Source organism: Brachyhypopomus gauderio, chromosome 17 (genome assembly GCF_052324685.1).
Source record: "Brachyhypopomus gauderio isolate BG-103 chromosome 17, BGAUD_0.2, whole genome shotgun sequence".
Lineage (NCBI taxonomy): Eukaryota > Metazoa > Chordata > Actinopteri > Gymnotiformes > Hypopomidae > Brachyhypopomus > Brachyhypopomus gauderio.
In genome coordinates, this window is record NC_135227.1 from 19,080,223 (window position 1) to 19,092,491 (window position 12,269).

At 44.3% G+C, this 12,269-nt stretch overlaps 1 protein-coding gene across 1 annotated transcript in view; it reads right to left on the reverse strand.

Annotated features, from left to right (window-relative positions):
- Nucleotides 1–206: 206 nt before the first annotated feature.
- Nucleotides 207–12,269, reverse strand: part of wdpcp (WD repeat containing planar cell polarity effector) — a 96,169-nt gene continuing 84,106 nt past the window's right edge. Inside the window, 5 exon segments of the mRNA XM_076977542.1 lie at nt 207–341; nt 4,012–4,029; nt 4,223–4,251; nt 7,570–7,664; nt 11,472–11,589. Coding sequence (XP_076833657.1) covers nt 333–341; nt 4,012–4,029; nt 4,223–4,251; nt 7,570–7,664; nt 11,472–11,589 — 269 coding nt within the window. The 3' untranslated portion in view covers nt 207–332.

Here is a 12,269-nt window from a genome sequence, read left to right on the forward strand (position 1 = left end):
CATTTAAAAATGTACATACTAAGACCTGCATCTCACGTTGAAATTTGTATTTATTTAGCCTTTTTCGTCTGTCAAGGTATTGCTTTCTTGTTTAAAAAAAAAACAACTAAAACACATTCACCAGTCAACACATAAGCTTTGACCAATTTAAATTAGTGCATAGGATGCAGAAAACGGTTGAGTTAATGTAGTGTACTGTAGCTTTGTGGACCTCAACGAGCTACATGTGCTCTACACTTCTAACAGTTAGTGAGTGTCCTACCGTGACGCGTCTACACCCGTTAACTCCTCGTGCCGCCTCGCGAGCGCAGAGTGGAGGCGCGAGCCCGGCTTCAGCGGCCCTGTGATGGGGCAGAGAAGGGTGAGATTTTACAGTATTTACTCAAAGACAGCGAACATGCCCATATAGCTAACCGTTGGGATGTCACCACTGTCCAGTCACTATTTCTAAGTACTCGGAACCACATTATTACATGTAGAAACTATAAGAGAGATTAGCAGCAAAAACCATTAACGGAAAATACGGCCGACTGATGTGCAGAGGCGGTTTGCGGAGATGCACCGTGTACCGTGCTACAAACCGACTGCTGGTTCCGGTCCATGCGGTCTTACGGAAATGCTGAGAACGAGGAAAAACACATGTTTATTTCAACAGTATTTATGTGTAAGTCCTGACTGCGGGTGATGGTTACATTGTGACCCCAGAAAGGACAGTTTATGGTCAGAAACAGGACCACCGCGGATATCAACCGCCAGTTTTTGCTCAGCAACTAATTCTGATCAAAAAATAAAAATAAATACAATTTATATATATTTATATATGCGCACCGCACACACGCAAACAGTCGTTGGTTACATGCAAATATATCCGTTTATGCTTCAATAGCCTAGGGTAGTTTCATTAGTCATTATTTGTTTAATGTTTACCGCATAGAGACATCAGAGTTGTGTCGTCCTGATAGGGCCACAAACGAACTTAAACTTCAGCATTCTTTCTTGACAACACATTTCAACCTGATACCACCACAGACATAATAGATCTTAATAGTCGTAATTACAGAGGCCAGAAGAGTTTGGTGAGTTTTTCTTGGCTCGGGTGACCAGGCTGACATGCCACGCCCCTTCACCTGAAGAGTATGTGAGGTGCTCATGGCTTCCTGAACTTTCGACCTGCCAAGGTGCCGCAGAAGAACAGGTTTCTCCTGACACAGCGTACACAAAGTGCCATGCTCTCCTCTTTTCTCAAACGTCTGGGAAACAAATGATTGTCACCGTACAAGGGCTGATTTGGTGTGTGTGTGTGTGTGTGAAAGCTGACTGGTTGAGGTAGAAGGAGAACGGGGCACATGGTAAGCAAAACACAAGTGCACTGCCTCCAGAGTTTTAAAGTGCTTTATTGTGAGCAGATGACGCCAAAATGTCAAAGCTTGTGGGACAACGGTGAAGACATGACTGTTGAGGCAGACGTGATTGAAGCCTGACGACTGCCAAGCAATGAAATAACTTCAAATACCGGTACATGTATGTTCCATGTAAGTAGAAAGTAAACAAAGTGAAATCATGTTTAGAGCTTTTTATCCTCCTCCACTAGACCTCTAATGAAAAACAGTTTTCCAAAGACTCGCCAAATCCCCACGACTTTACACCAGAACTGCGTGCTTAAAAATACTCTGCGCAATTTTTCAATCGGAAAATAACATCGACAGGATATTTTTAACAGGACACTGGTGTTCTGTGACTGTCCCATAAAAATAACTCAGGACGTGACATTGGCTGAACAGTACAAAAAATGAATATGTAAGTTTAATCGCATTCAAATGCCAGCACCAATAGGAGCAGACCACAGCAGAAAGACAGCAGTGATCCCACAGCCGAAGACAAACTGTTTTTACATATGTATTTCATTTGAAACATAACTGCAAAACAAAAAGGAAGTCTAGCATAGCTGTGGGATTATTGTGCCACAAATTTCAATCACTGCTTCAAGAAGTGGCTCAAATCTATTCTTTCTACATCTTCAGTATTAACCTGCATTCAGTTTCTTCAGCATTAATATAAATCTTTATTGATCCTGAAGAAAGTTGTACTTCCTGTTGTCTTTCCTGTACTGTAAGACGACGTCTGAGGCCTCATGTTGTGCAAAAATATCTATGCATTATGTACTTATAAGACACGTTTAATTGTGCCTTGTTACATTTAATTACGCCCTGTCGCTGTTTGTAAACAAAAAAACACTCGGGACGGCCATGTTCACCAGCCTTACTCCAATTAAATGTAAAGACCACACAAATACATTATTTTAAGATTTGGATTGCAACATAATTTCTTAATAATCCTGACGTCAGTGCTCTATGATTTTTTAAATGTATAAAAATAAGGACCCAACACTCCACCCTGAGGAACGTCCCTGGTGTTCGTTTCCCAGTGCACAACATGGAAATGTCTACATATAAATGAATGTAACTCCTGTCATAAAAAAGAAGATTTAAATTATTCTTTATGTCATAGTGCATAAATCGCTTATTACATTTCAAATATGTTTACTTACTGGACCCAAAGTCCTTGTAATCTTGTCTGTTTTAACTTGCATAAATATGTGTAAAATAAAACAAATGTTTTTAGTTTTGTATCAGAAAGCCATGTGTGCATATATATAGGCTATGTTAAAATACTTGCGTTATAAAGTATTGATGACAAACCATATATGAAATTCTTTGCATTCCTCATCCAAGAATTAACAACAAAAAGGACCGTAAACCGATAAAAAATAAATAAATAAAAACCACACACAAAACTTGAGCAGCGCACTATAAAGGGGTGCAGCCGCAGATTCTGTGTCCGATTCCAACACACTATTCTGTATTAAAAAAATGGAAAATCCTCTTAGAATGCAGAGTAAACTGATTACGATACAGTGAGGGATTATGGGTGGCTGGGTGCCGTCAGATTAAGTTTTGGGGGAAGCGGAGAAGCGACAGTTCTGACAGAGGTGCAGGCACACGGCTGCGGGCAGATTCACCACCGTCCTCTTTACAGACGTCAGCCGCGACACACGAACACTGCTTTTGAACCCCCGTGTGTAATCTCTCTCTCTCTCTCTGTCTCTCTCTCCCTCTTTCGGTCTCTCTCTCTCTCTCTCTCTCTCTCTCCCTCTCTCTCTTTGTCTGTCTTTCCCTCCCTCTGTTTGTCTCTTTCTCCCACCCCAAACACAGAGAGAATAAACTCCAGTGCCTACTGCACGTTCCACATTATTCCTTTCTATAAAAGAGGTGGAGAATACAGTTCGCTGCTCTCCAGAGGAACAGTGAAAAAGAATCGACCTGTTACTCCTGTGAGTTAAAAAATGGATTTTCTATAAATTTGGAGATTATATCATTTGAATATGTCTGAGGAGCTGGGGAAGAAATAGAGAACATGTGTTTCCTGCCTGAAAGGTCCAAAGCTTGATAGGAAACCAAGAAATACACTTGGCATATGAGTGTGTGTGTGTGTGTGTGTGTGTGTGTGCGCGCGCATGTGAGTGTGTGTGTGCGTGTGTGCGCGCATGTGAGTGTGTCTGTGTGTCTATGTGAGTGTGTGTGTGTGTGTGTGCACATGTGAGTGTGTCACATGTGTGTCTATGTGAGTGAGTGTGTGTGTGTGTGTGTGTGTGTGTGTGTGTGTGTGTGCGCATGTGATTGTGTGTGTGTTTTCTTGTAGCACTTGGCTAGAATGTATATGGAAGGTTTAAAAAAGCCAAACAAGTGTAGATTACATGACCATTATATGAACAATAACAAATATAATTTTGTACAGTTAGCAGGACATTTAAAGGCTTTTTTGGCTTTAATAGTAGAAAATGTCCCAAGACGCATCTATCTTAGTTGTTGTTTACAAAGTTAATAAAAATGTACATTAAAATGCAGGGCAATGTTTAGTAATAATACATATAACAATACATATTCAACAGCCAAAGATGAAATATAATTCTAATTAAATATTCATTATTCATACTACACCAAGATGAATGACCTTCAGTCTGCCTGATGCCTGTGAGACACACACACACGCACACACACGCACACACACACACACTTCGTTTCAGTATCTTTCAATATCTGTAATGTGCTCTCTGCCCTGTATAATGTCATCAATATTTAGATTGTAAGTAATGTTTTGAACATAATATGTAACCAAGTTACATAAAAGTGGAGTCTGAAGTGTGTACAGTGTAAATCATTACCTGATCTTCCCAGTTGAGCAGACTGGTTTCTGTGAAAGACAAGAATGAGAGGCGCATGAATGAATATCTGCAATACTGCTGCCAGTCTGAAGAGTTAATTAGTGAACACATTAACACAGCCAGAGGTGGAGAGGAAGAGTTTGTTAGTGTTAACACAGCCAGAGGTGGAGAGGAAGAGTTTGTTAGTGTTAACACAGCCAGAGGTGGAGAGGAAGAGTTTGTTAGTGTTAACACAGCCAGAGGTGGAGAGGAAGAGTTCATTGGTGTTACACAGCCAGAGGTGAAGAGGAAGAGTTCATTAGTGTTAACACAGCCAGAGGTGGAGAGGAAGAGTTCATTAGTGTTACACAGCCAGAGGTGGAGAGGAAGAGTTTGTTAGTGTTAACACAGCCAGAGGTGGAGAGGAAGAGTTCATTATAGTGTTAACACAGCCAGAGGTGGAGAGGAAGAGTTCATTAGTGTTACACAGCCAGAGGTGAAGAGGAAGAGTTCATTAGTGTTAACACAGCCAGAGGTGGAGAGGAAGAGTTCATTAGTGTTACACAGCCAGAGGTGGAAAGGAAGAGTTTGTTAGTGTTAACACAGCCAGAGGTGGAGAGGAAGAGTTCATTATAGTGTTAACACAGCCAGAGGTGGAGAGGAAGAGTTCATTAGTGTTACACAGCCAGAGGTGAAGAGGAAGAGTTAATTAGTGTTAACACAGCCAGAGGTGGAGAGGAAGAGTTCATTAGTGTTAACACAGCCAGAGGTGGAGAGGAAGAGTTCATTATAGTGTTAACACAGCCAGAGGTGGAGAGGAAGAGTTCATTATAGTGTTAACACAGCCAGAGGTGGAGAGGAAGAGTTCATTAGTGTTACACAGCCACGGGTGGAGAGGAAGAGTTCATTAGTGTTACACAGCCAGAGGTGGAGAGGAAGAGTTAATTAGTGTTACACAGCCAGAGGTGGAGAGGAAGAGTTCATTATAGTGTTAACACAGCCAGAGGTGGAGAGGAAGAGTTCATTAGTGTTACACAGCCAGAGGTGAAGAGGAAGAGTTCATTAGTGTTAACACAGCCAGAGGTGGAGAGGAAGAGTTCATTAGTGTTACACAGCCAGAGGTGGAGAGGAAGAGTTTGTTAGTGTTAACACAGCCAGAGGTGGAGAGGAAGAGTTCATTATAGTGTTAACACAGCCAGAGGTGGAGAGGAAGAGTTCATTAGTGTTACACAGCCAGAGGTGAAGAGGAAGAGTTAATTAGTGTTAACACAGCCAGAGGTGGAGAGGAAGAGTTCATTAGTGTTAACACAGCCAGAGGTGGAGAGGAAGAGTTCATTATAGTGTTAACACAGCCAGAGGTGGAGAGGAAGAGTTCATTATAGTGTTAACACAGCCAGAGGTGGAGAGGAAGAGTTCATTAGTGTTACACAGCCACGGGTGGAGAGGAAGAGTTCATTAGTGTTACACAGCCAGAGGTGGAGAGGAAGAGTTAATTAGTGTTACACAGCCAGAGGTGGAGAGGAAGAGTTCATTATAGTGTTAACACAGCCAGAGGTGGAGAGGAAGAGTTCATTAGTGTTACACAGCCAGAGGTGGAGAGGAAGAGTTCATTAGTGTTACACAGCCAGAGGTGGAGAGGAAGAGTTTGTTAGTGTTAACACATGAATATGAAGGTGGGTTGTGTTTGTGTGTGTGTGTGTGTGTGCATTCAGCACTCTCAACCAGACAGTGGTGAGGTTCTAACCATTGCTGAGACCCCATGTTAAATTATTACTGGTGCTGTCATTAACATTCAAGATTATGCAAGTATTACAACACTGATGCAAATGTCTACAATAGTCTGCAGTCTGTACTGCCCAAAAATATGTATTTGGGAGAGAAAGGTTTAATTATTATGTGGTTTTGAAAAGAATAAAACATCCCTGTTTTAGGATGACTAGGTAAGTACAATTGGAGTGGAGTAAAGTCAGCCAGCTCGAACAAATGTTCAAATGATGGAAAGAAACAAGAGAATTTCTATTCCAAACTTTCTCCAGAAGAGAAAGAACCTACAGAGGAAGTGTGAGCAGACTCACACACACGTACCGCAGACTCACACACACGTACCGCAGACTCACACACGCTGTGGGGACATTACACGTACTGTCTGCTGTGGAGACATTACACGTACTGTCTGCTGTGGAGACATTACACGTACTGTCTGCTGTGGAGACATTACACGTACTGTCTGCTGTTGGGGACATTACACGTACTGTCTGCTGTTGGGGACATTACACGTACTGTCTGCTGTGGGGACATTACCCGTACTGTCTGCTGTGGGGACATTACCCGTACTGTCTGCTGTGGGGACATTACCCGTACTGTCTGCTGTGGGGACATTACCCGTACTGTCTGCTGTGGGGACGTTACACGTACTGTCTGCTGTGGGGACGTTACACGTACTGTCTGCTGTGGGGACGTTACACGTACTGTCTGCTGTGGGGACATTACACGTACTGTCTGCTGTTGGGGACATTACACGTACTGTCTGCTGTTGGAGACATTACACGTACTGTCTGCTGTTGGAGACATTACACGTACTGTCTGCTGTGGAGACATTACACGTACTGTCTGCTATTGGGGACATTACACGTACTGTCTGCTGTGGGGACATTACACGTACTGTCTACTGTGGGGACATTACACGTACTGTCTGCTGTGGGGACATTACACGTACTGTCTGCTGTGGGGACATTACACGTACTGTCTGCTGTGGAGACATTACACGTACTGTCTGCTGTGGAGACATTACACGTACTGTCTGCTGTGGGGACATTACACGTACTGTCTGCTGTGGAGACATTACACGTACTGTCTGCTGTGGGGACATTACACGTACTGTCTGCTGTGGAGACATTACACGTACTATCTGCTGTGGAGACATTACACGTACTGTCTGCTGTGGGGACATTACACGTACTGTCTGCTGTGGAGACATTACACGTACTGTCTGCTGTGGAGACATTACACGTACTGTCTGCTGTGGGGACATTACACGTACTGTCTGCTGTGGGGACATTACACGTACTGTCTGCTGTGGGGACATTACACGTACTGTCTGCTGTGGAGACATTACACGTACTATCTGCTGTGGAGACATTACACGTACTGTCTGCTGTGGGGACATTACACGTACTGTCTGCTGTGGGGACATTACACGGCTGCTGAAATGGGTCTTGAGTCTACAATATACTGAGCACAGAATTCCACCCACATTTAAGAACACAATTATTCAGCAAGTATATTGACACACACACACACACACACACACACACACACACACACACACACACACACACACACACACACACACACACACACACACACACCTGTTTGGTTCCAAGGCCAGGTGGCTGGTTCTGGAAGGGTCTTATTCAGGTCCTCTTCTTTCCTTTGTCTCCCATTCTCTGAAGACGCAGCTCTGCTGAAACACAGAATCACTGCATGATGGCTCAGGGTAACACACACACACACACACACACACCAACACATCAACACACACACACACACACACACACAGCAACACACCAACACACACACACACACACACACCCACACCCACACGTTCTTCTTCACTGTGCAAAATTTAAAAACCTTCAAGATATTTTCATATTAAAAATACTAAATATAATCCCACATTTAAATTATATGACCCAACAAGAGAAATTACAAATCTTACTCGGAGCAGGGCACACACCCACATTCGTACTCATTTACACGCACACACACCCTACAGTCACTAGTCACTTCTTTGCTAAATATATTAAGTTATCTTGTTAATGTCTTTATGTTGGCTTTTGAATATGTTCAAGTATATACATTTTCTGAAACTGAACTTCCAGTGCTTTGTCAAGACAGACACTCACTTCCTAATGCTCACCATAGAACACCAATGACGTTACAATTCTCACCATAGAACACCAATGACGTTACAATTCACACCATAGAACACCAATGACGTTACAATTCTCACCATAGAACACCAATGACGTTACAATTCACACCATAGAACACCAATGACGTTACCATTCTCACCATAGAACACCAATGACGTTACAATTCTCACCATAGAACACCAATGACGTTACAATTCTCACCATAGAACACCAATGACGTTACAATTCACACCATAGAACACCAATGACGTTACCATTCTCACCATAGAACACCAATGACGTTACCATTCTCACCATAGAACACCAATGACGTTACAATTCACACCATAGAACACCAATGACGTTACAATTCTCACCATAGAACACCAATGACGTTACAATTCACACCATAGAACACCAATGACATTACCATTCTCACCATAGAACACCAATGACGTTACAATTCACACCATAGAACACCAATGACGTTACAATTCACACCATAGAACACCAATGACGTTACCATTCTCACCATAGAACACCAATGACGTTACCATTCTCACCATAGAACACCAATGACGTTACCATTCTCACCATAGAACACCAATGACGTTACAATTCTCACCATAGAACACCAATGACGTTACCATTCTCACCATAGAACACCAATGACGTTACCATTCTCACCATAGAACACCAATGACGTTACAATTCTCACCATAGAATACCAATGATGTTACCATTCTCACCATAGAACACCAATGACGTTACCATTCTCACCATAGAACACCAATGACGTTACAATTCTCACCATAGAACACCAATGATGTTACAATTCTCACCATAGTACACCAATGATGTTACAATTCTCACCATAGTACACCAATGACGTTACGATTCTCACCAATGACTTCAGAATTCTCACCAGAACTATTCATATCTTTCATTAGCTGTTTGAGGTCATATCACTGAAGTCTGATTCTGTGCAGTGTATGACATGTTAGGCCCACAGTACAATGCTTGGAGTACAGGATGGCTACCAGAACATTTTAACCTGCTTCAGTGCAGGGGTGAGATTTGTCGGCCTATCAGAATACATGGGCACACATTAACCCGCCCTAGTACAGGGGTGAGATTTGTCAGCCTATCAGAATGCATGGGGACACATTAACCCGCCCTAGTGCAGGGGTGAGATATATCGGCCAATCCAGTCAGGGCTGCAAACTCCACTGCTGACACTCTTGCATCTGTTTAAAACTCTGCAACAGCTGGACAACATTTCTGAATAATGTTCACATTCAGGTGTAAACAAAGTTGTTCTGTTTGAAACACACATGTGGTGTCAAGATGTGAAGGGGGGATGGAGGGGTGGAGGAGTGGAGGGGTGGAGGAGTGGAGGAGTGGAGGAGTGGAGGAGAGTAGGATGGGGAGGAGAGTAGGATGGGGAGGAGAGTAGGACAGGAGGGGTGGAGGAGTGGAGGATGGGGAGGAGAGTAGGACAGGAGGAGTGGAGGAGTGTAGGAGTGGCTCCACTTTTCTCATTTGGCACTCTTAACTCAGGGCAATTAACACTAAACCCACATCCACCTCAGTGTCACACACACCCACACACACTCACACACACACACACACCACAGCCACAATCACAGTTTGAAAGTAAGACTAGAACACACATACAAGTTCTGCAGCTTATCTCAGGGTGCGAATGTGTGTGTGTGTGTGTGTGTGTGTGTGTGTACTCATCACAGCTTTCAGGAGTGATCAGAGATGGTGAATTTGAGTGAATGAATCTGAGTATGTTGATGGTTTGAATCTACATACAAGGCAGAGAAGAGCACACACACACTATACAAACACACAATACACACTCACCTGTTCGGCGTGTGTGTGTGCATGTGTGTGTGTGTGTGTGTGTGTGCGTGTGTGTGTGTGTATAAGGGAGTCTTTGTCTAATAAGCACAGCCAATGACAGTCTCCCTATTTCTTTTCATGCAGTGAATATTTGGCGTGTTAATCAAAGTTCATTACCCCCAGTGCCTCTGCACCACCGTGATCAATCTCACACTGTGACTGATCCTCGAACTATCGGTGGAACGTGGGTCACGTTCGCTGGTGAACGGTGTAAACGCAGTCTCCAGTGTCACGCAGGGTTTCACTCAACAAGCAGGAATGACGAGAGGTCACACCTGTTAGCTGTGCCAAAACTAAGCTGAGCGAACAGGTTATATAAATCAAGGAACTCCATGTAGGTGATGTGGTAAATGAGTTATTAACAGTTGTTTACGTGTCGCAGTGTCATGTCTGAATGATTAATGGGTAATGACTGTTAGTGATTCTGAGGTATTTCACTCTGCTAATGTGATCAGGGAGTTAAATACTCAAAAGCCTGGAACCCTGTCTTTACTTTTCCTTTATGTTGTTACTGTGTTTGTGTGAGCAGATGTGTGTGCATGCAGGTGTTTGTGTGTGCACGTGTTTGTGAGTGTGTGTACACGTTTGTGAGTGTGTGTGCATATTATGTTCATGACTCCATAAACCCACCATGCTCCTTGGTACTCTCTCTCTCTCTCTCTCTCTCTCTCTCTCTCTCTCTCATCTTCACACAGTTCATTTATTCTTTGCTACTCCAGAGAGCAGGTCAGATGATGGGGGAATGGGACTGTGACAACACTATGAGCACCTGTACACACACACCTGTACACACACACACGCACACACACTCACCTGCACCCCTTACACACACACACACACACACACACACACACACACACACACACACACACACACACACACACACACTCACCTGCACCCCTTACACACACACACACACACACCTGCACACACACGCACACACACACACACCTGCACACACACATCTGCACACACACACCTGCACACACACACCTGCACACACACACACGCACACTCACCTGCACCCCTTACACACACACACACACGCACACACACACACCTGCACACACACACCTGCACACACACACACACTCACCTGCACCCCTTACACACACACACACACACACCTGCACACACACACACACACACACTCACCTGCACCCCTTACACACACACACACACACACACACACACACACACCTGCACGCACACACACACACACCTGCACCCCTTACACACACACACACACACACACCTGCACCCCTTACACACACACACACCTGCACATCTTACACACACACACACACACACCTGCACCCCTTACACACACACACACACACACACACCTGCACACCTTACACACACACACACACACACACACCTGCACCCCTTACACACACACACACACACACACCAGCACTCCCTACACACACACACACACACACCTGGGTGTTGTGCTCCTGACTGTGTGGCTTGGTCTTCCTCTAAGGCTGCTGGGTGTGTCAGGAGTGGGAGACAGAGACACTCCACCCCACACACGCTGTTCCGCAGCCGTGGACTCATCTGGAATGAGACCACACACACACACACACACACACACACACACACACACACACACACACACACACGGTTCAGTTTTATTTACCATTGTTACATATTAGAATTACATACATTGGAGTTCAGAACATATATGTACACATGTAAGGCAGTTTGTGGACTGTTTGTACACACTGACAGACACAAATCCACACACAGATGGACAAATACCACCACTCACACTGACAAACCTCCACACGTACACCAACATACTCAAACGTACCCAGAAACAATCACCTCAACTAGAGGGAGTAAACCACAATCACACCTGACATACAGACACTTAAGAACTCTTATGATAACAATGAAGATGGAATGAGAACGAGAAAGATAGAGTGAGAGAGAGGGAGGAAGAGAGAGGGAGGGAGGAAGAGAGAGAGGGGGAGAGAGAGAGGGAGGGAGAGAGAGAGAGACAGAGGGAGGGAGAGAGGGAGGGAAAGAGGGAGGGAGAGAGGGAGAGGGAGAAAGAGAGAGGGAGGGAGGAAGAGAGAGAGAGGGGGAGAGAGAGAGACAGAGGGAGGGAAAGAGGGAGGGAGGGAAAGAGGGAGGGAGGGAGGGAAAGAGAGAGGGAGGGAAAGAGGGAGGGAGAGAGGGAGGGAAAGAGGGAGGGAGAGAGGGAGGGAAAGAGGGAGGGAAAGAGGGAGGGA